This window comes from Gopherus evgoodei, chromosome 4 (assembly GCF_007399415.2).
Source record: "Gopherus evgoodei ecotype Sinaloan lineage chromosome 4, rGopEvg1_v1.p, whole genome shotgun sequence".
Classification (NCBI taxonomy): Eukaryota; Metazoa; Chordata; order Testudines; family Testudinidae; genus Gopherus; species Gopherus evgoodei.
The window spans coordinates 75,439,555-75,462,327 of NC_044325.1; the positions used below are offsets into that span (position 1 = coordinate 75,439,555).

At 45.4% G+C, this 22,773-nt stretch overlaps 1 protein-coding gene across 33 annotated transcripts in view; it reads right to left on the reverse strand.

The window, feature by feature from the left end:
• The window catches only part of MADD (MAP kinase activating death domain), a 132,969-nt gene that overhangs the window by 107,129 nt on the left and 3,067 nt on the right, over positions 1-22,773 (reverse strand). For 31 of the 33 annotated variants that reach the window (XM_030559839.1, XM_030559853.1, XM_030559858.1 and 28 more), the window contains exon 2: positions 710-896. In XM_030559839.1, the coding sequence (XP_030415699.1) occupies positions 710-768 (59 nt within the window). In that variant the 5' untranslated portion in view covers positions 769-896. Of the gene's footprint in view, positions 1-709; positions 897-10,668; positions 10,691-16,075; positions 16,176-22,773 lie in introns of those variants that run through there. The other 2 variants (XM_030559838.1, XM_030559840.1) reach the window with 2 other exon arrangements.

Here is a 22,773-nt window from a genome sequence, read left to right on the forward strand (position 1 = left end):
CTGTTTAGTCAACATAAACTTTTAGTTTTGTCAAGGTCGTCTCATGAAAAGGAAAGATGGTGGGACACACTATAACATGTTTAAGTCATTTGCATTTGGAAATGGAAGTTTAATCCATTTAGGAATACACCCATGAATGAAGTATTGTAAAAAGATGCAGGAAATAGCTACTGAATAAATAAAAAAAGTTCTAAATAAGCCTTGATCAGCAACAAATGCTACTTGTGTATTTGACAAATACTGTAAGAATCAATTCTGTATTTTATAACCACTCAGTATTAATTGACTATTGAATGAGTATGTTAACCCTTGTATTTTATTGGTAGTTAATAAAAAACATTTTAAAAGTCATTCTTGATTCTTTATATAAGGATAGAGAGAGCAGCCCAAGAACTTACATAAATGAGTATTAGTGAAAGGACTAAACACTAGAATCGCAATACCAGCTGATTTGGTTTTGTTATGGATAATTAATAATTTCTGGGGTTTCTGGATAATAAATCTCTTTCTCAAGGGAAAGAGAGATCTAGCCTATATTAATAATTTTCTCATAGGATATATTTCAAAATTGCACATTCTACACATTGTAGTGTTCTATAAATATTCTGAACAGTATTTGCTTGGCACTTGAGAGTACAGCTAGGGGGTGCCAAGTCTTCAGTCCCCTCCCACCACTAGCAAAACCATAGCTGGGAGGCTATTAGGTTACCTGGCCCCAACTATCACAAGGTAGTCAAGTAACTGGGGGCAGATCATCTTCTGCAACATTGTCTCGTCCCCTTCACTAGGTCATCTCAGTGCATCTCTTGATCATTGAGCCAGAAGCCAGTCATCCAGTCAGCCGCTGCAGCTGCCTCAGGGAAGAGAATCCACATGGAATGTCTGACAAGTTCAATCTGAAACCAAGAGAGAAGATAGGGTCAGTGCCATATGCATCAACAGCAGAGTTTTGTGTGAGGGCCTGAGGCATGATCTTATGGAGTAATACTTTGAAAGAAAGTTGGAGGGTGGATCACGGATGGACAACAGAGCTGTGTGCCACATTCCCTTGGAAAGCTAAGCATCCCAATCCTCCTCAAGGGCCTGATTCTTCTTCCCATTGAAAGCAATGGGACTTTTTTCATGGATCCGGCCTCTCACACGATGCTGTTTTATAGCAACAGAAACAGGAACAGCTGACACACTTATACAGGACTCTGGACCCATGCCACCCTTTCCCCATAGATCCCACTTTTATGTATAGTCTTGACCACACACAGATCCTGTTCCAAGTGCATGAAGCCATGTCATTTATTTGCTTCTACTGTGTCCTTTCTGAATTACCCAGACTGAGGTGCACTGTCCAGCCAGTACTTTAGACTCCAAACTGGAACTCTCCCTCACTTAGCAGAAAGATTTAAAGTGAATTTCAGGGTTGCACACTAGAGACTGTGCTAGGGCCAAACACCCAGCAGGACCCATCCTCTCATCACAGCAGCAGGATTCAGAACCACCCAATGGATTTTATTTATGGCCACAATGTAAATTTGAGTATGAGCTCCTGAGAGAAACAGCAGGAAACAACAGCTAAAGGTAGTGCTCATGCTGGCAGTCGAGTGAAACATTGTTGAAGCTGGCGGGCGTAACAGCCGCCCTTCGTTCAGGATAAATGTAAAAAGCAATTATGCTCCTTTACGGAACAGACAGTGGAAACCAATAGAAGCCACTACCCAAAATACAAGCTGCCTACAAGGCTGGAGCTGGAGTTGAAACATAGTATTTGAGGGTTTTTTCCTAGGGTGTGAATGTAAAAGCAAGGACCTGTTACTGTTTGAGGGAGTTCTGTGTATATGTAGAGAGAAGCAGCTGAAAAACCCCAAAAGCTCAAAGACATCAAGGAAGCCCCAGACAAAACCAGAGAAGCATTTGTGGCATGTCATGCTGGGAAAAACCTAAGTGTGCTTTTGGGTAGCATGCTCACTAGAAAAAAGCTTGGAAACAGGAACAAAGAAACTGCCTCCTGTTGTTTTATTCCTATTGTGTTCAGGGAAATGACATTTTTGTCCATTCTTTATAAACAAACAGAAGTGAATCAAAGATTCCAAGTGGAAGCAGCCCATGAAACTCTGAATTTTGACTAACTGTTCAGGTAACAATAGGAAAAATCCTTTTAGGTCTCATCCTCTGAGATCCCAATGCTACATGTAGGCCAGAGCAGGACTGTTCCCTACAGTATCTTCTCCATAGCTCTGTCCAGTCATAAGAGTCCCAAGCAATGGGGTTCCCACCACTTCTGTAAGCCTATCTCACACCTTAATGCATCTTGCAGTAAAAAAGTGTTTCCTGGTGTTCAAACTATATTCTCTTTTGCTTTATTCTGTCCCATTACTCTTATTTATCTACCCCCCCCCACACACACACTTCAAGCCTCTTCCTCCACTAATTTTATCATTCAGTCGAAGAAAAATCTGTCTGGTACGCCTTGTTATTTATAAATTATCAGTGCTATTTGTCACCAATCCCAGAGCAGCTGGGATTCTATTGCCGTAGAATTCACCTAGTGTTGTAGAACTGTGCTCCAAAAATCTGAGCTTTCATATATAAAATATATTCCTAGACCTCATGGTTTCGATGAAAACCTCAAAAAAAAAGTGTAAATAATATAATGCTGAGTTTGAAGACAGCCTGAAACCATTGCTCTGAAAGGTGCGAACTGTCTTATTTGAGTTGTCAACTCAAACCTAAACAATCTGCAGCATTATGAAAATTGAAAAATATAGATACATAAAAAAATAAACTAAGTTTAATAGTGCCATGATGGCAGAGAATATCAACCTTGGGAAATGTGACATAGGCAGATTTAGATTTAAGCACTGTGTAGAATTGTGTGACTGCCTCAGAGTCTCTATACAGGCGAGTCATCTTACACTTGGGTTACGTTCCGCTGTTAGCACATAAAGCGAAAATCACGTATAGTCAAAATTACATTGAGTGTAATGGTGGGCGGAATCGCTCGCACTACAGGTACAGTATTAAAATAGTTATTTTTCTTTTTTCTTTTGTTTTTGCCAACTGTGCAAAGCTGAATTCACGCATGTTAGATGTGCGCAAGATGAGACTCGTCTGTATTTGGTTGATTGTTCACGCTCTCAATGGTCACAATACACCATAACCAGACGGAAGGGATGCAGGGTTCTCCTTAGTAAACTGGAGAAAAGCACTCTCTTTTTTGGCTGTCTCCCATTTCTTACAATTCGCCGCTTCTTCAGAGATGTACAGAGTACTGCTATTCACATCTAGGAAGACAACAGCTTTATCCCCAGACTCCTAAATGCTGTCTGGAGGGGAAAGCTTTCCCTGGGTGTCTCTCGCCTTCTCTTCAAGGCTGAAGTCTGAGAGGTCTTTCTTCTCTGTGAATGAGGATAAGGAGAATGCTTAACTACTAAGTTCTCTGTTAAAATGGAAGCTTGGTGCTTCTCCTTGGAGACAGAATGAAGCCTATTGGAGAGGTTTTGCTGTTCTTCCTCCAAGCCGTAGATCTGGCTGACTTGTTCTGACCTAAAGACACTGAGACTTGGGGAAGCCACCAGATCCTGATCTGAATCTTCTCCTTTTTTCTTCTTTCCAGGCCTCTTGGACCTGAACTGGGAGGAGTTCTTAGCTCCAAGAGAGCAGCAAGACTGACACTGAGGGACTGCTCTCCTTGAAGGTTGCTTTGTCCCACATGCTTAATACTAGCATACTTTTTCTGAGTACGGTCTTTGGATACTGGACATAAGACACTCTCCAAAACCTTCCCCCGTTGCAGTGTGCCAGAGCTCAGGTTCCAGCACAAGCCCAAACATCTACAAATCAATTTTTAGCTCCACAGCCCAAGTCCTGCGAGTCAGAGTCAACTGATACAGGCCAGCCGCAGCCATGCCACAGGTCTTTTATTCCAGTGTAGACACTCACCTAGAGTCTAGCATAGCTCCTGGCAGAAAGATCTGCACCATATTCTGGAGTTTTAGGTTCTTCTGAAAAATAAGAGTCTATCTATGCATATAATTACAACAAAAAATATACTCATTCACACAAAGTGGGTATGTGAGGTGGGGGAGGGAATCAAGAAGGATTTTTCTCTTATTCTGAGATATCCCACTTAGAATATTACACTGGGTTCTCCTAAAAGTCCCAATGGTTTATCCCTGTCCAACATCTGCACACATGCCCCTCCCTGACTGTTTGAGTCAGGAAGAATGGTATGCATTTATTTTGGTTTATAATATACAATAGGAAAATTTATCTGCGTTTATCTAAAAAAAATTATTCTAGTAAATAAGGGCCACAGATCCATTACAATGGATACTTCAGCCTGTTTGCAGTTCAGGAGCAGAACCAGACCTGTTAGTCACTGGCAACAAGGGAATGCCCCAGTGCTTAAGTCCTCCAGCTGAGACAACTTCCAGAGCCAGGATAATTCAATTCCACTTTCCTAAATTACAGATTGTTGTGCTTTTCCCTCAAAATATACTTAGAACAATTTATGCTATGGCAGAGCATGGGAAATTCATCTTAATGAAACAAACTCAGGTCTTCAGATGGCAATTACCATTTCTACTCTGAATGTTCCATTTATCTCTAGGGTGGTCCAGATCTGTTAATCTTATCATTGAAAGAAAAAAATTTCTGTTAAGCATATGAAAATATTTCTATTCCTCATTGTGCTTAGGTCCACAAATCTGTTATAAATAGATTTTCAAAGAATTGTTACTCCAGGGTGAGAAAAAGGATCATCCTTTAAACATGGACATCTAAAAAGAAGTATATTATATATTCTCTATCTTCTTCTCCTTTGTACCAAGACATGGAGAAAACTTCAGTCAACAGTGGCATCATCTACAAGACTGGAAGTCCAATACATAGGATTTGGTGAATTTATGTCTAGAGGGATATATAGCCATCTAACAAATCTCAGTACAGAAGACACGTCTTTCTCTGTATTGAGATTGTCAAAAAGAACAAGGAATACTTGTGGCACCTTAAAGACTAACAAATTTATCTGGACATAAGCTTTCATGGGCTAAAACCTACTTCATCGGATGCATGGAGTGGAAAATACAGTAGGAAGATATATATATAGATATATATACACACACACAGATGAAAAAATGGGTGTTGCCATACCACCTCTGTGTGTGTGTGTGTGTGTGTGTGTGTGTGTGTGTGTGTGTCTTCCTATTGTATTTTCCACTGCATGCATTCGATGAAGTGGGTTTTAGCCCACGAAAGCTTATGCCCAAATAAATTTGACTGACTGGCGGAGTCAGTGTTATGCAGAAACTATGTCTGATGGGTTGGATGAATGTATATATGGAAATAGGCATTTGTAGGGTGAGGGCTGTGAACCAGACCCCTTGTGCAGTGCGGGTATTATTGCGCCCAACGCAACCATTTTGAATTTTTGTACATGTACAAACTTGTTCAGCTGGCGTAGGTCCAATATAGTCTCCATCCCCTACCTTTCTTTTGGGAGTAGAATCCTTTTCCCCGATGTTGCGTCAGCACGTTTGACTGCATCTAGGTGGTGAAGATGAGCCACCTCCACGCAGAAAAGGTGCTCACGAGAGGGGTCCCTAAGAAGGACGGGGAAAAGGAAAGGGTGGACTGGGAAAATAGGAAAGGGATGGAGTAAACTGACTGAGCTATTTCCAGGACCCAGCGGTCCTGCGGGATCTGTTGCCAGACATGGTGGAAAGTCTGGAGGTGGTGGCCAAATGGGCAAATAGGTGGCGGAGTCAAGCGGTGGTTGCGTAGACCCCCGACCAGCACTTCAAAATTGTTTGTTACCCGATGGTGGGAAGTAGTTGGTTGTGCTTGGTTTTGCCTGCGTCTAGAAGGTCTGTTGTGGTTTTTCCCAGTGTCATATGGTCTGGACTAGGGTTGGTGATATTGTTGTGCGCTAGGCCTTTGGTAAGGTTGATACTATTGTTTCCTAGGGAGGGACGGGTATATGCCCAATGTGCGCAAAGTGGCTCTAGAGTCTTTCATAGTGTGAAAGATTTCACTTGGGTTTTTTTGGTGGTTTTTTTTTTGGAAAAGAGGTTATCTTTGTCAAAGGGGAGGCTCTCCACTTTGGACTGCAAATCTTTGGGGACATCGGATGCCAAGAGCCAAGAAGACCAGCGCATCACCACTGCAGTGGTGCGGGCTGCTGGATCAGTCATGTCCATGGATGCTTGTAGTGCCATCCTAGACACCAACTGACTTGCGACGAGGACTAACTAGAAGTCTGCTCTCCTGTCCTCCGGTATTTGGGAGGCAAATCAAAGAGCTTGTTGTAGTTGTCATAGTCAGAGCTTGCAAGGAGGGTGGAATAAATTTGCAATTCTAAATTGCAAAAGTAGAAGACCCTAAACCTTGCAGTCCAGGAGGTCAAGACGTTTGAGGTCCTTCTCCTGCAGAGTGAACCGGTAGTGTGGCTGCTTTCTTCTGTGCGTCGCTGCCTCCACCACAATAGAATTGGGTTGTGGGTGGGAAAATAAGAAATCGATGTCCCTCACGGGCATGCAGTATTTATGTTGAGCTTTCCTGCATGTTGGTGGAATGGAGGCAGGGGTCTGCGAGAGAGTACCATCTGGTTCTAGGAAAGCTTTCTCCATGCGTAGTGCTATCTTTGAAGGTGCAGAGGGTTGGAGGATTTTGAGAAGCCTATGTTATGTCTCCTGAACTTCCTCCAAAAGGGATGTCCTGGCTGAGTGCCATTCTCTTAAAAGGTTCCTGGAATTGCATAAAGTCGTCCACGTTTTGTGGAGATGGAGTCATAAGGGCGACTTCTGCGGCTGATGGCAAGGCAGGAGCCAGTAAACAGGGAAGGGTTCATAGCCCATGTCTTCAAGAGGAGGTTCAGGAGCTCTAGATGTTGATAGAGCTAGGGATATATATAGGTATAGGACGAGCTTGCGGTCCGGCAGAAGGGGTGCAAGGAGGACCAGTGGCAGGAGCCGACCAAGGGTACCACTGAAGCCAGGGCACTGGGTAGGAAAAAGATGGGTCCTGGCCACTGAGGGACAAAGTAGGGAAACTGAGGCTGGTTCTTATGATGCCCCATGTCTTGGGGTATGTCTGGCTCCGGTGGGGAGTGAAAACTCAGGCAGGGAGAACTCTACCTGCTGCTGTGTGCTGTTCTCACTATCAGTGAAAGTATCCAGGTCACATGAGGAGAGCTGCTGTTCAAACAGTGAATGCTCCCTGTCCAGGATCCAAGAGTCAGGCTTAGGGGCCACAGAGATATCCTGCTGGTGCAGGAATTGTTGCTGCTCCCTAGGCTGGTATGCTGCAGAGCATGAAGGCTGATTTTAGTTTCACTTTTGCAGGAGCCCAGAGCTGTTTGTGAGAGCCCCGCAGGGGGTCTGAATCTGCTTGGGGGTTGCGGGCAGGCTCGGTGCCAGGGTGGAATGTGTTGTCAGCACCGGGTCCATTGTCAGTGCCAGAGGAACTGGTGCTGAGGAGAGCTTCCTGCTGCGAGAAGTCGTGTCCCTGCTTTTGAGCCCTGTGAGAGTTGCTTGTAAAGCGCATGGGCAGTCAGAGCTGCCTGCTCTCGGCGCTGACAGCACCAACGGTAAAGACCCTGCAGGAGATCTTGAGTGTTTCTGAGAGGAGACATTAGGGCTTCCTGCCTCTTCACGTGAGAGCGTGAAGCCGGGCTCCCGGATGGTTCTGACCTGGCAAGGGAACGGGTTTACTGCCCAGCTCCATAGGCAGCTGCAGAGCTTCCTGCCTCTGCTCCAGAGAGGGTGAAGCCATGCTCCCGGTTGGTTCGGACCTGGTGGGGAACGTGAGGGAGAGGGTTTGCCATTGCCCGTCTCCAGAGGCGGCTGCAGGGATTTCTGCATGAGAAGCAGTTTCAGCCACAGGTGTCTGTCAGGACGAGCCCTGGTTTTGAGGCTCTGCAGTGGACACACTTGGCAGGGACGTGTGTCTCACCAAGGCATTTCACACAGCATGAGTGTCCATCGGACACTGGCATAAAGTCCTGACAGGAAGCACATTCCTTGAATCTTGAAGCCCCTGGCATTATTGCACTAGTAATGCCAAGGGAGAGTGTCTTAGTGGGAGACAAACTTTAGGAAGTTTTTTTACTTTATTTTTTTAACTAAGTAACTATTCTAAAGGAAGGGAAACAACTGGGATGTTACCAACTAACTATTTCTATGTTCTTTGTAATAGTTTCCTTCAAAAACCAGGGAAGAGGATCAGCACTGCTCCGAGTCCCGTCTTCAGCCGAGGACAGTTGAAAAGGAACTGAGGAGGGTGCGGGACGCATGCACTCAGGAAGATTCCAACAAGACGGGAGATACCAACTGAGTGCATGCGTCTCGACCAGGCACTGCAACCGAAAATCGCCGATCAATGGCACCAGGACGCACCGTCACCTACAGTGGAGCACCCACAAGGACAGCACTCGAAGAAGAACTAAGGTTCCTTGTCTCTCATGTTTCACCCCTTGAGCATCCAGAGACAGGTATCTGCCAGTCTACAGTCAACAGGAACAAGTATATCAGGACTAGCTAGTGCATATGTGTGGTAGTGAATCCCAAATAATTCAAAGAGGAAGGAAGAAGGTATTAGAGATGCAACATTCACTCAGTGAGAGGTAGTGTTGCCCAGTGAGTGTGTTTGTAATTTTAGTATCATTTCACCAAAGTTCTGTTTTCTCTTTCCAGCAACTCCCATCTGAGGATGTAGTTTTAAAGTGGGTCAGAGCACTTCGTGTAGTTATTTTCCCCATTGGTTTGACTGATGTGGCATTTGTTTGCAATGATCTCTAACAAGCAGACGACACACTCATTTCTCGTGTGAGTTTTCATTTCTGGCTGCATACAACATTTGTACTAACATTTAATAGTCTAATAGAAGTTTTGTATTTAAACAGTGAACAATACAATAGGGCCCCAAATCCATTTGTGGCATCTGGTACTACTGCAATATTAACAAATAAGTACATGGAACTGATAGTTCTTGTTTTATGTCACAGTTCTGCAGCTGAGCTGAGAACAACTCAGTATAGACCTTGGGTGCTCTAGAGTCAGTTTGGGGAGCCTGCAGAATGTAAAAAAATCTCTAAAGGCAGAGTTGGAAGGACTTGCTGCACCAAGTGCTTCACTTGGTGCTGCTCTCCACCCTTTCAGGGCAACAATGCAGGCAAAGGATATCTACTCCTAACAAAGATATCAATACCTGGGTGCAGGTCTGTATGTGGACAGAATGCATTTTAGAAGCACTGCAGGCATGCCTGACATAGATAATGGCAACACATTTGTGTAGTGCACCTGGACCATAGCAGGCACAATACCAAGCAAGAGAAAAACCCAATGAAAGACATACAATAGCAAAAAGAATCTAACAACATCAAGCCTTGAGCACAAGTGTTCCTTAAAGCAGAAAAACTTCCTTATTGGCAGGGCAGAAGGCACATCCTGACTACTTAGAACCTTCCACCTAACCAGAAGGCAGTGGAGAGGGAGCAGATTAACAGTGGAACTCAAATTAAAATGATTTAAAGAGCGAAATGTGAGATGGTGTTCATCAGTAACAAGAGCAGCTCACTGAAATCATTCTGGAGAGCAGCCCAGTTAGGAGGACTCAGTAAGCAAGCCACGAACATCCTCCAAAAGGGCGTCTTTAATACATGAAGATATTCTCTCCCCTGACCCTCAAACCATCAGCATCACCAAGCTGGTTTACAAACACCCTGTAGACTCAGAAGTCAGTTCTCTAATCCATGTACATTTTTAACAGTGAAGGTAATTAACCACTGCTACAATTTACCAAGGGTCATGGTAGATTCATCATTGACAATGTTTAAATCAAGAGTGGATGTTTTTCTAAAAGCTATGCTCCAGGAATTATTCTGGGAAAGTTCTATGAACTGTGTTATACAGGAGGTCAGACCAGATCATCATAATGGTCCCTTCTGGCTTTGGCATCTATGAGTCACTTTTTCTCTAGGGGTTAGCTTGCCACCAAGCCATTAGTGAACAGAAGCAACTAGGTTCATCATAACTACCACACACGCTACAAGAAACAGAATCATATACATGCAAACAAATGGTATGCACCCCACAGATAGGGATGTTGTTCCTGCCTCACAGGGCTGAGGCCAGAAGATTAAAGCTCTTGGTTGCTCAAGTGACTGGTTTTACTATCTTGCCAGATACTGGCCAGGGAGTGGCTTCCTTCCTCTGTCCCATCCCTTCAGTTGAGTTCTTGATCACAGCATGCTCCACAGCACATACTAAGCCACACAGCCACTACATAAGCACAGGCTAGAGAACAAGAGCCGCAGGTAATCTGATTCAGATCAATCTCCATAGCAACCCAATCTCTCTTCCCTAGATCCCAGCCTGTCAGAGCTATTTATACAGCAGCTGCAGCCATCCCCTTCTCTCAGCTCATAAACAAAAGCTCTCAGCACTGCCCACACTACAAACAAGCTTTGCCCAGGAGCTGGCAATTAAATATCTACCTCCTGGCACCTGAATGCCCCTGTGCTACATGACACCTTAATATCTGCCACAGGCACAGACCCTCCCATCAAAAGGGCTTTCCCCACCTAGGGATGTAACACAAACATCAGAGATCATTAGCATTCACTAAAAACTGAAAACATACCATACGCTCCCAGCTGACAAAGCATCCATCACTCACCCAGCCACAGCTGCTTCTTCAAAGCTTCCCCAAACACCCACTAGTATTGGCAACTCCATAAGCTTCCCCATCATGGCAGGATCCAATTTAAAAATTTATATTGTTTTAAATAATCTCCAAGGGTTTACTCTAGTCAACCTCAATGGGGGGGAGGGATAGCTCAGTGGTTTGAGCAATAGCCTGCTAAACATAGGGTTGTGAGTTCAATCCTTGAGGGGGCCACTTAGGGATCTGGGGCAAAATCATTACTTGGTCCTGCTAGTGAAGGCAGGGGGCTGGACTTGACAACCTTTCAAGGTCCCTTCCAGTTCTATGAAATAGATACATATCCATATATTTAAAGTCTATCTCCCTTACTACCTTCTATGCTTTTTCAGCCTCTCTCTTCTCTGTTCCTCATAAAACTGTGCTGTTACAGGTACAAGAGCCCTCTCCAAGGTAGTTCCTTACATCTGAAGCAGTTTACTAATTATTTATCTTTGCCTCATCAACTCCATCTATCTTCAAATCTCAGTTAAAAATATGTTCATACAATCTGTATTAAAGACAATGAACACCAAGAAATTGTGTTGCTCTGAACTGGATTAGATGGGAATTTCCAAACTGCCAAGAGTTAAAATTTTCTGTTGTAACTTCTTAGTAACTTTTGTTTTTGAAGAGGAAACATTCTCAGCCTGAGTTATGTGCTGGGGATTTTTATATCCCATTTGTCTACGCAACAAGCAGGCTGGAGTTCTGATGCTACAGAAAATGAGAAGCCATTTTCTAAGGGCCAAACACTAGAGATATGCAGTCATCAAAAATTAAAAAGCAGCTTTGATACAAAGTTAGGACAATTAGCATAAGACATTTAAACTAAAAATTGCTGGATGCAAACAAACAAGGATTTAACTGTTCGATTATTCACCAAGTTATTTCTGATGTCACAGTGCTACCCTCCAGATAGGGCAGTTGCAAGTCAGGGACAGGGCCTGCAATACGAGACAGCACAATAGGGCAGTGGGCAGAGCAGAGAACATTTCTCCAAATAGTAAAAAGATGGTCACTGATTGATAGCTTCTCACCTCACTTAGGTACCAGGCCCTTTGGACTGGTCACACCACTTGTTTAGCAAGTCACATGTGTCATGACACAATGGTCCTTAAGCTGAAAATTCAGTGCTCTTTCTTGGAGAGGGGCCAAAACAGGGCAGATAACAGGTTCCCTAGGATCCCCACAAGCTGCACATGGGGCACAGAAATTCCCTACTCCAGTGAGCCCAACCTAGAAAGGTTGGAAGATGGGTCAGTATGAGGGGACACATCACTCTAGTAGTGGAGAGGCTAACAAACTCTTCTGGGCTCAGCCAGCACTAATTAGGAGCACCTGTAAGGCTCACTCTGCCAATGAGTGGGGGGGAGAATTCAAAAAAGTCTGCCACAGGAAGAGGTGGCAAACAGGAAGAAGGTTGCTGGTGACAGGGACAGATCAGTAAAGAGGAAGATAGTTGCAGATCTCGCTGTCCCTGAGACTGCACAGACCAGATATGAAGCAGGATGGCCCAAAAGGAGAGCAGCAGACCCTAATCCTAATTAAAGACACTATACCTGCTGATAAACCTAACCCAAAGGCATGACGAGAATGACTGCCTAAGAGACAGACCACCTTTGTCTCCCCCCGGCCCAATTCCCCCAACACACACACACAGGGAAAGAGAGAGAAAAGGAACTTTTTGTTCATTTTTTTTTCAGACAACTCTGTGTGCTACAAATGGGGTAAGGAAATCATAAACAACTCAAAATTGTGGTCTGGTAGGGTCTCAGGGAAGCTCCCAACCTGCTACAAGCAGTAAAGAATGCGGGTATAATTACATCGGATACAAAGATTTAAATAAATAAATAAAATAAAAGCCATAGAGGGGAACAGAGCTCAGCAGATCTGAACAAGATGGAACTGGAGGTATAAGGTATAAGTGGCTAGCGGAGATACAGCAACAGCAAGGTACTCAGCAACAGCAGTTCCAGAAGCTACTGCTACAGCAGTGGACCACCAACAGCAAGTTCAAACCACCCAACAGCTCTTGAGGGCCCAACAGCAAAAGCTTCAAAAAGAAATGATACAACAGGTAGTGCTGGCCCTAAGTCCTTAGGAATCCCAAGCAGGTTATGCTTCTAAAGAGGGGCACTTTCCCTGACAGTACCCGTGAAGCTAACCAAGATGGGACCCGGACAATGATCCTGAGGCCTTTCAATTACATTTGAGAGGGTGACACGAGCATCCTGGTGGCCCTCAACTTTGGCCCCATATTGCATGGGTCCAGCAGAGGCACCCTACAGTAACCTGAACTTAGCCTGTTCTAAAAACTATACAGAGGTAAAGTCTGCCATTTTGGACTGTTTGCACATTTCAGAAGAAACCTGTTACCAATGTTTTAGATCTGAGAGCTCCCCTAAGAGGGCCAGACCCCAAATAGTAGCACAGCACTTGAGGAAACACTACTGGAAGTAGCTCCACTTGGAAGAAAAATCAGGGGCCCAACTGGCCAAGACAATTGTGACTGAACTTATAAAGACAGGCAGACAGCATCCATAAAAGGCAGAGAGTGGGTATTATGGCACTCCCCTGGGAAATTATCAGATGCAGTGCAGCTAATATAAGATTTCATAAGGCCTGGGACATAACAGAGAGAGACCGAGGAGGATGAACACAAACCAGTAACATCCTCTCTGAGAGGTCCAAACCCAAAGATGTCCTCCAGATCCATGATTTTCAAACCTTTTTTCTGGTGACCCAGTTGTAGAAAATTGTTGATGCCCGTGACCCAACGAAGCTGGGGATGAGGGGTTTGGTGTGTGGGAGGGGCTCAGGGCTGAGGCAGAGGGTTGGGGTGCAGCACTGAGGGCTGCGATGTGGGACCAGGAATAAGGGCTTCAGGGTGTGGGAGGGGGCTCTGGGCTGGGACGGAGGGGGTTGGGGTGCGGGAGGGAGTCAGGGCTCTAGGTGCAGGCTCTGGGGTGGGGCTGGGGATCAGGGGTTTGGGGTCCTGCAAGGGGCTTCACGTTTGCAGGGGAGCTCAGGGCTGGGGCACGGGATTGGAGCATGAGCTTACCTTGGGTGGCTCCCGGTCAGCGACACAGCGGGGGTGCAGAGGCAGGCTTCTTGCCTGTCCTGGACCATGGACCGCATTGCGCCCCAGAAGCGGGCAGCAGCCAATTCGGCTCCTGGGTGGAGGTATGCAAGCGGCTTCGCACAGCTCTCACCCACAGGCACCGCCCGCCCCAGCTCCCATTGGCAGGGAACTGGCCAATGGGTTGCGGAGCCAGTGCTCAGGGTGGGGGCAGCATGTGGAGCCCTATGTCCCCCATGCCTAAGAGCTGGACCTTCTGCTGGACACTTTTAGGGCGCAGTGCAGTGTCAGAACAGGTAAGGACTAGCCTGCCTTAGCTGGGCAGCACTGCCTACAGGACTTCTAACGGCCCGGTCAACGGTGCTGACTGGGGCTGCCATGACCCAGTCCCTTCCATTCTGCAACCCAGTTCTGGGTCACGACCCCTGGTTTGAAAGCCACTGCTTTAGATCATGGGTAGTCTAGGGGGGAGGGAGCAAGGTCAGGCACCGACACCACCAATGGGACTGTCATGCACCTCAAACAACTGAAATAGGACCCACAACTCAGAGTCCAGCCACTATTCCACAACCGAGTTCACCCCCATCTAGGAAAGGTACTGGAAACATCAACCCGATAACTTGCTACTCCTGTGGGCAGACAGGACACAGAGAGAGAGTACACTCTTATGGAATGTGAATATGCCCACGGTTGGGCTGCAGAAACCTGCATATAGAAAAGGACTCCCACTAAAACTGATGGTGCTGGTGATGGACCAGTGGAAGAGGGTTCAACCTCGTTGTAGTCAGATGGTGGTCCAGGCCTCTATAGTAGGAGACAATGACATCCCTAAAACTATGATCCACCCACAGTATATACATGGTGATCTGTAAAGATATCCCAGCAAAAGTCTACAGCTGACAGTGGGGACACATACTATGGTGAGAACAGTAACTCTTGCCAAAAAATTGCCCTGTCCCTTAATTATAGGCTAGGACTATCCATTTTTTGGCAAGTCATTAACAAACAGGTTCATATATTGAACCAGGATCCAGGTCAATTGTTGCACCCAGTTCCCTAGAACTTGGCAAATCTTGGGGAAGCCAAAGACCCCAAGGAGGGATCATTCCAAGCAACATAGTTGTCAATCCCCACAGGGAAAGAAGAGATAAGCAGTCAGGACCTGGAAGCTCTCCTACAGGGTTGGAGTTTTATGCAAGAACAGAAAAGAGTCTATATTGAGCTGTGCATATGAACAACTGGCCTCCATAAAATGGGGAAGTAACAGAGACTCAGTGGGGTGAGCAGCATCCACACTTTGCACTGAAGAAAGAGTGCCTGTATCAAATCAAAAGGGATAGTGAAGGTTCCAGCCGCTGGTGCCATGAAAGTACCACCAGAGAGTGTTGCAGCTTGTGCACAACATCCCATGCAATGGACACTTGTGAAGAGAGAAGACACTGTCCTGGGTATTAGCCTAATTCTACTCGCCAGGCATGCATCAAGTGGTGAGAGAATACAGTTCCTCCTACCGAGTAGCAGTTAGCCAGCAGCAACGGGATTTCTAGGGTGCCCCTGATCAAGACACCCTTTGAAAGAACTGGAGTGGACCTGGTCAGTGCCCTAGAAAAGAGCACACTGGGGCTTCAGTACATATCAGTGATAGTCACCTACGCAACCACATATCCAGAGGCTGTTCCCCTTTGTTCTGTTACACATGCAGTGGTACCACCAGAACTCTTGAAGCTCTTCTCATGCATGGGATTTCCCCCCCAAAATAGTAACAGATCAAGGGATTAACTTCACCTCCTATGCTCCATTCTGAAGGTCAAGTCCCTGTAAAACCTTGGTGTACCACACACAGACAAATGGCCCAGCGAACTATTTAACAAGACTATGAAGTGAATGTTGAGATGCTTTATTAGTAGCGACCCCAACCACTGGGACCAACTATTCTTGCAGCTTCAGTTTACCATAAAGGAGGCCCTGCAGGCCTCTACAGGTAGGATTGCCAACTCTCCAGGATTGGCCTGGAGTCTCCAGGAATTAAAGATTATGTCATGTGATGAAATCTCCAGGAATACATCCAGCCAAAATTAGCAATCCTATCATTAGGGTTCTCTGCCTTTGAGTTACTTTATGGTTGCCAACAGCAGGGAATCTTGGATTTGCCATAGGAGGGTTGGGAGGAACAGGACATAGGCCTTAAGCACAACCCAACATCTTACAATTAAGGGAATGATTCGGGACATAAAAGTGTTTGCCAGAGAGAATTTAAGGAAGACCCAATATGCACAGGAACAAAATTAGAGAGGGGCTCACCTATGGACTTTCTGCACAGATGACCAGGTCCTTTTGCTGCCAAGTCAAAATTAATGACAGGGTCGATTTGAAGCTGTTAGGCAGGAAGGACAGGTGGACTCTAAGATAAAACCAGATAGATTTTAGTTTCCTTCCTTCTATCACGTGAATCTTCTTAAACCTTAGAAGACATGAGAGACCCATCGGCCAAGAATAGACTACAGTGCCGGTGGTAAGTGCCTCACGCCTGCACAGAGGTAGCAATTCCTGCAATTGATCAAGGACTTTGCAACTGCACTCTCCCCCGATCCAGGGAGAATGCAGTTAATTCACCATCACCTACAGATCACCCTGGCCTAATCAAGGAGAACTCTAGATCATTGCTATGGAGAATGAAGGGCACAGTACAAAAAGAGTGAGCTATGCTGGAGATGGCGGGAGGGAAGTCCAAAAGTGAATGGAGAAGCCCCATGGTGCTGGTTCCCAAACCAGACTGTTCAGTTCAATTTTGCAGACCACCAAAAAGGAAAGCAGCAAAGAGTCCTGTGGCACCTTACAGATTAACAGACGTATTGGACCATGAGCTTTTGTGGGTGAATATCCACTTAGTCGGATGCATGTCAGTCATAAGACTTTAAGGACAGAAGGGCGCATCATGATCATCTAGTTTGACCTCCTGTACATTGCAGGCCACAGAGCCTCATCCACTCACTCCTGTAAGAGATCCATAACCTCAGGCTGAGTTACTGAAGTCCTCAAATCATAATTTGAAGACTTCAAGTTACAGAGAATTCACCACTTACACTAGTTTAAGCCTGCAACTGACCTGGACCCATACTGCGGAGGAAGGTGAAATAGCCCCCGGGTCTCTGCCAATCTGACCAGGAGGAAAATTGCTTCCCAACTCCAAATATGGCCATCATTTAGATCCTGAGCATGTGGGCAAGACTCACCAGACAGACACCTGGGACACAATTCTCTGTCATAACTCAGAGCCCTCCCCATCTAGTGTCCTTTCAACAGCCATTGGAGACATTTGCTGCTAGCAGTCAAAGATCGGCTATATGCCATTGTAAGCTATCCCATCATACCATCCCCTCCATAAACTTATAAAGTTCAGTGTTTAAACCAGTTAGATTTTTTGCCCCCACTGCAAGGCTATTCCAGAACTTCACTCCTCTGGTGTTTAGAAAGCTTTGTCTAGACCTCACCATCTCTGAAACTGCACGGACGACGGACAGTGAAGTGACCCTAAGGGAGGGTCTGGACGCAGACCTTATCCTGATTAAATACACTATACCTTCTGAAAGACCCTCTTTTTGATCACCTTTGGGTTTGGTTTAAGAGATAGACCACCTTGGTCTTCCCCCCCACACACTGATTTCTCCCTTCCCCCACAGGAGAGGGGAGGGAGGAAAGGACCTGTTTGTTTTCTTCAGACAACCCCTTGTGTGCTACAAATGGGGCAAGGACATTGCAAACTCAAATCATGGTCTGATGGGGACTCCAGGGAGCCCCCAACACCTCCCCAGTCAGGAGCAGAGAGAAGGGGGAAAAGGGGAGTGCAAGCTAACAAATGGTCTCAGTGCTCTCTGTGCATCTCCAAAGAGAATGAAATTCAGGAGCACATAAAATCACAGTTAAAATAGATTTTTATATTTACCTGACCCCTGTGGCCCTCATTCAGCATCCCCACTCCCTTCCACTTTCTCCCAGCTTTAATCCAGTCACTCACTGAGGGTACGTCTACACTACGGGATTATTCCGATTTTATATAAACTGGTTTTATAAAACAGATTGTATAAAGTCGAGTGCACGCGGCCACACTAACCACATTAATTCGGCGGTGTGCATCCATGGTCCAAGGCTAGCGTCGATTTCCGGAGCGTTGCACTGTGGGTAGCTATTCCGTAGCTATCCCATAGTTTCCGCAGTCTCCCCCGCCCCTTAGAATTCTGGGTTGAGAGCCCAGTGGCTGATGGGGCAAAAATCATTGTCGCGGGTGGTTCTGGGTAAATGTCGTCACTCATTCCTTCCTCCGGGAAAGCAACGGCAGACAATCATTTCGCGCCCTTTTTCCCTGGATTGCCCTGGCAGAAGCTATAGCACGGCAACCATGGAACCCGTTCAGCTTTTTTTTTTTTTTTTTTTTTTTTACAGTCACCGTATGTGTACTGGATGTCGCAGACAGAGGCGATACTCCAGCGCTACACAGCAGCATTCATTTGCTTTTGCATGATAGCAGAGACGGTTACCAGTTGTTCTGTACCGTCTGCTGCCGGTGTAAATTAGCAATGAGATGACGATTATCTGTCCTTCTGTACTGTCTGGTGCTATCATGGGTGCCCCTGGCTGAGATCGGCCGGGGGTGCAAAGGCAAACTGGGAATGACTCCCTGAGTCAATCCCTCCTTTATGGTTTCTAAAAATAGAGTCAGTCCTGCCTAGAATATGGGGCAAGTGTACTAGAGAACCAGTGTATCAGAGAGCACAGCTGCTCCGTGTCAGATCCTGCAAAAATGATGAGCTACATGCCATTCATGGGGGGTGCCTCTGCAACAACCTCACCTGTTGCTTCCCTCCTCCCCAAACCTTCCTGGGCTACCATGGTAGTGTCCCCCCCATTTGTGTCATGAAGTTATAAAGAATGCAGGAATAAGAAACAATGACTTGTTAGTGAGATAAAATGAGGGGGAGGCAGCCTCCCGGTGCTATGACAGTCCAGGCAGGACATTAAGCGGTGCGGGGGAGAGGAGCCCAGCATGCTGCTGCTATGATAGTCTAGGCAGGACAGAATCTTTTCTTTACACAGGAAAGGGAGGGGGCTGATGGAGCTCAGCCCCCAGTTGCTATGATGAGGACGGTTACCAGCCGTTCTGTACTATCTACTGGGAATGACCGAGAATCATTCCTATTTTCACCCAGGTGCCCCCGGCCAGCCTCACCTAAAGCCAGCCAGGAGCACTCACGGGTTGATAACAAGGACGGGTACCAGTCCTACTGCACTGTTTGCCACTGGGCAGGGGAGAGGAGTGGATACTGCTCTTCACTGCTGCAGCATCAAGTCTACCAGCAGCATTCAGTAGACATAGGGTGACATTGAAAGAAGTCAAGAAACGATTTCTTTCCCTTTTCTTTCACGTGGTGGGGGGGAGTAAATTGACGAGCTATTCCCTGAACCACGCCAGACAATGTGTTTGAACCTACAGGCATTGGGAGCTCAGCCAAGAATGCAAATACTTTTCGGAGACTGCTGGGGACTGTGGGATAGCTGGAGCCCTCCCTACCTCCCTCCATGAGCGTCCATTTGAGTCTCTGGCTTCCCGTTACGCTTGTCATGCAGCACTGTGTAGCCTGTAGATTTTTTTTTCAAACGCTTTGGCATTTCGTCTTCTGTAACGGAGCTTTGATAGAACAGATTTGTTTCCCCATACAGCGATCAGATCCAGTATCTCCTGTACGGTCCATGCTGGAGCTCTTTTTGGATTTGGGACTGCATTGCCACCCGTGCTGATCAGAGCTCCACGCTGGGCAAACAGGAAATGAAAATCAAAATTTCACGGGGATTTTTCTGTTTACCTGGCCACTGCATCCGAGTTCAGATTGTTGTCCAGAGCGGTCACAGTGGTGCACTGTGGGATACCATCCGGAGGCCAATACCGTCAATTTCCGGCCACACTAACCCTAATCCGATATGGTAATACCGATTTTAGCGCTACTCCTCTCGTCGGGGAGGAGTACAGAAACCGATTTAAGGAGCCCTTTATATCGATATAAAGGGCCTCGTAGTGTGGACGGGTACAGCGTTAAATCGGTTGAATGCTGCTAAAATCGGTTTAAACGCGTAGTGTAGACCAAGCCTTATAGATTTCACTCCATGACTGCCCCAAACTGTACACACATACTTCCTTCACTCTCTTCCAGCCCGTACAGCCCAGAGCCTCTCAATCCTGACTAGCCCTAGTTCTCTGTTTGATTTCTAATCCTGGTTTCTCTCTGACAGCTGGCCAGTGCTGGAAATGATGGAGAGGATGGACGCAGTGTCTTCTGGATTAGTAGTTTGCTATATTGAAGACCCAGAGGAGCTGGGAAACCAATGGAGGAAGCATGTTCACTGGCAGGGAGGTATTGGTAAAGGAAATGTTTTTAAAGCAATACCTAGGGCCAAGCAAGGAGCAGCATGTTGGGCTCTGAAGGACCCTTCTAGACCCAGGATGGTGACTACAGCATGAAGGGAGAACAGAAATCCTGTATTTGTAAAGGACACAAGTGATGAGATGAGATGACTATGGGGAAAGGGAAATTGAGTTTTTGAGTGCAAAATAATCAATTCTAGTCTGGTTTAACTGCAAGTCACAGAAAGTAGTTACCATCTAATGGTAGCTCAGTGACTCCTTGTGAGAAATTTCTTTGGTGGGTAATAGTCCACATTTTATAGAACAGGTGTCATTATTACCAAAATTATCATAGCAAGAGACACTAATTGAGCCCCCTTGTTCCCAATATCTGAAGAATACCCACAAATGAACAGGCCATAGGGACAGAACATCCAATCTCACCCCACAAGGACCTCTTTGGAGCAGGACTGATTCCCATTGGGAAGAAATAGGGCAGGAAAGCATGCACTCCAGCTGCTCAGGTTTTACCTGTTTTGTGGATATGCTGACTATTCAGTGTCCACTGCTGTCAATTCCACACTTTTCGGCAGCAGAAAATTCACTTAAAAATGAAAAAGTAGCAGAACCTAACAAAGATCTAGACCAGTGTTTCTCAGTGACCAGTCTGGGGACCAGAGCTGGTCCCTGAGATCTTTCTGACACAGTTTAGGAAGACAGCAAGCCGGTTCCTTGCATCAAAAAGGTTGAGAAACACTGATCTAAACTTCCCCCTGCCATGGGGCAGAAAGGGTATCAAAGATCAGCAGAATGCACCCCAAAAGGGCAAAAACCTGAGAGCAGCAAGTGCCCACAAATGAGTGTTTTGAGGTGACAGAACCACCATTTCCTTCCTACTAAACAATCAGCAAACTGTTAACACTACATGTGCAGTCTTGCTAGGGGGAAGGGGCAGGGACAAGGGCAAGAAAAAATCTGCTCTTGTGGTTAATGCAATAGACTGGGATTCAGGAAAACTGGGTTCAATTCAAGGCTTTACCACAGACTCATCAAGACCCCATGGATAAGTCACTCTCTTTTTGCCTCAGTTCCCAATATGTAAAATGGGGATAACGATACCTCCCTACCTCTCAAGAGTGCCACAAGCATTAATTCATTCTTGTTTAAGGTGACAAGTACCATAGACTAACCTACAAATAAATGAGAGGGAGCACTCAAATTAGATATTACAAGGTACATTGAAGTCAACAGGAAGACCAGCCCCTGCTTTTGGGTCTGCCACAGCTATAAGATGCTCAGTAGGCTGTGGAAGAAACAGAAGATTCACAGGCCACATTGGCCTGAGTTACAGAATTGATGCATTGTTTTATATAGTGACCTGGACTTGTAGCAAAGTCTCACTGGACTGCAATTTCTGAGGGTGCAGCAAGAGTAGATTTGCCGCAGGATGGACAACTTAGGCACATGCAATACGTACCTCTCACTTCCAAAGCAGCACCAGTTCTGCCAGCTAGTCAGTAAAGGAAAAACAGCAGTCAGCACCAGTGAGGACGACACCCCACAATTCAATGGCTGCTGGACACAAAGATACACTGCCATCCAGGCTGGGAGTCCTCAGGTTTATAGCAACAAGAGCCATTTGTGTTGAACTCCAGTGGGCTGATTCTTTAGAGTTTCTTTAAATTAGTCCCTACAGTTGTAAGACAAATTCAAACTAGAAATGAGGAGTACATTTTTAAGTGATGGTCATAAAAAATTCTCCCACAGCTCTCATAGGAATGCTGTGGATTCTCTGTCACTGAAAATCTTTAAATAAAGATATCTTTCCAAAAGACATACTCTAGCTCAGCCAGATGTTCGGCACTAGATACAAGAATTACTGGCTGAATTCTATGGTCTGTGTTATGCAGTAGGTCTGACTACATAATCATAATGGTCTCTTCTGGCCTTAAAAATCTATGAAGACAAGCAGCATAATCCTCCCCGAGGTAAGATACTGTGATCATTCCACAACTTTGTAGATCGCCCCACTAGGAAAAGATTTCTCAAGATTCAGCTAGTTCTGCTCAGATTTACTTAAGAATGAGAAATGTATTACGTACAATTTAGTTAGCACATAAAAATACAGTTTGGAATATTTATTAAATGAATGTGTATAAATTATTTAGGGTTTGATTTGAATAACAACAACATATACCTAGCATTGAGGATGGAGCTACAGCTTCACGCTAAAGTACTTAGGTGTATTTTTTTGCCTTTTAGCAAATATGAAAAAAAGTGTTGAAAATAGGATGCATCAATATTATTGTAAACAAAAAGGAAGGTTATATCCTTTGGGCTCAGAAATAGTATGTAAATAGATCTGATCTGACATTATCATGCAGAAGAAACTCATATTTTTTTAAATATTTGTTATTAGAAAATTTATTTTGAAGGACTGAAGGGTATCAGTAACAATATTATTCTAAACATTACTCTAAAAATTATTTCATTGTTCGTTTTGAGAACATATTTCATGTAACTCACTCTTTTCAATTTTTCCCCAAATTTCCAATTTTTCCATGCCTGGTCATGGGAGGGGGAATATTTTCTCCCAAAAAGTTTG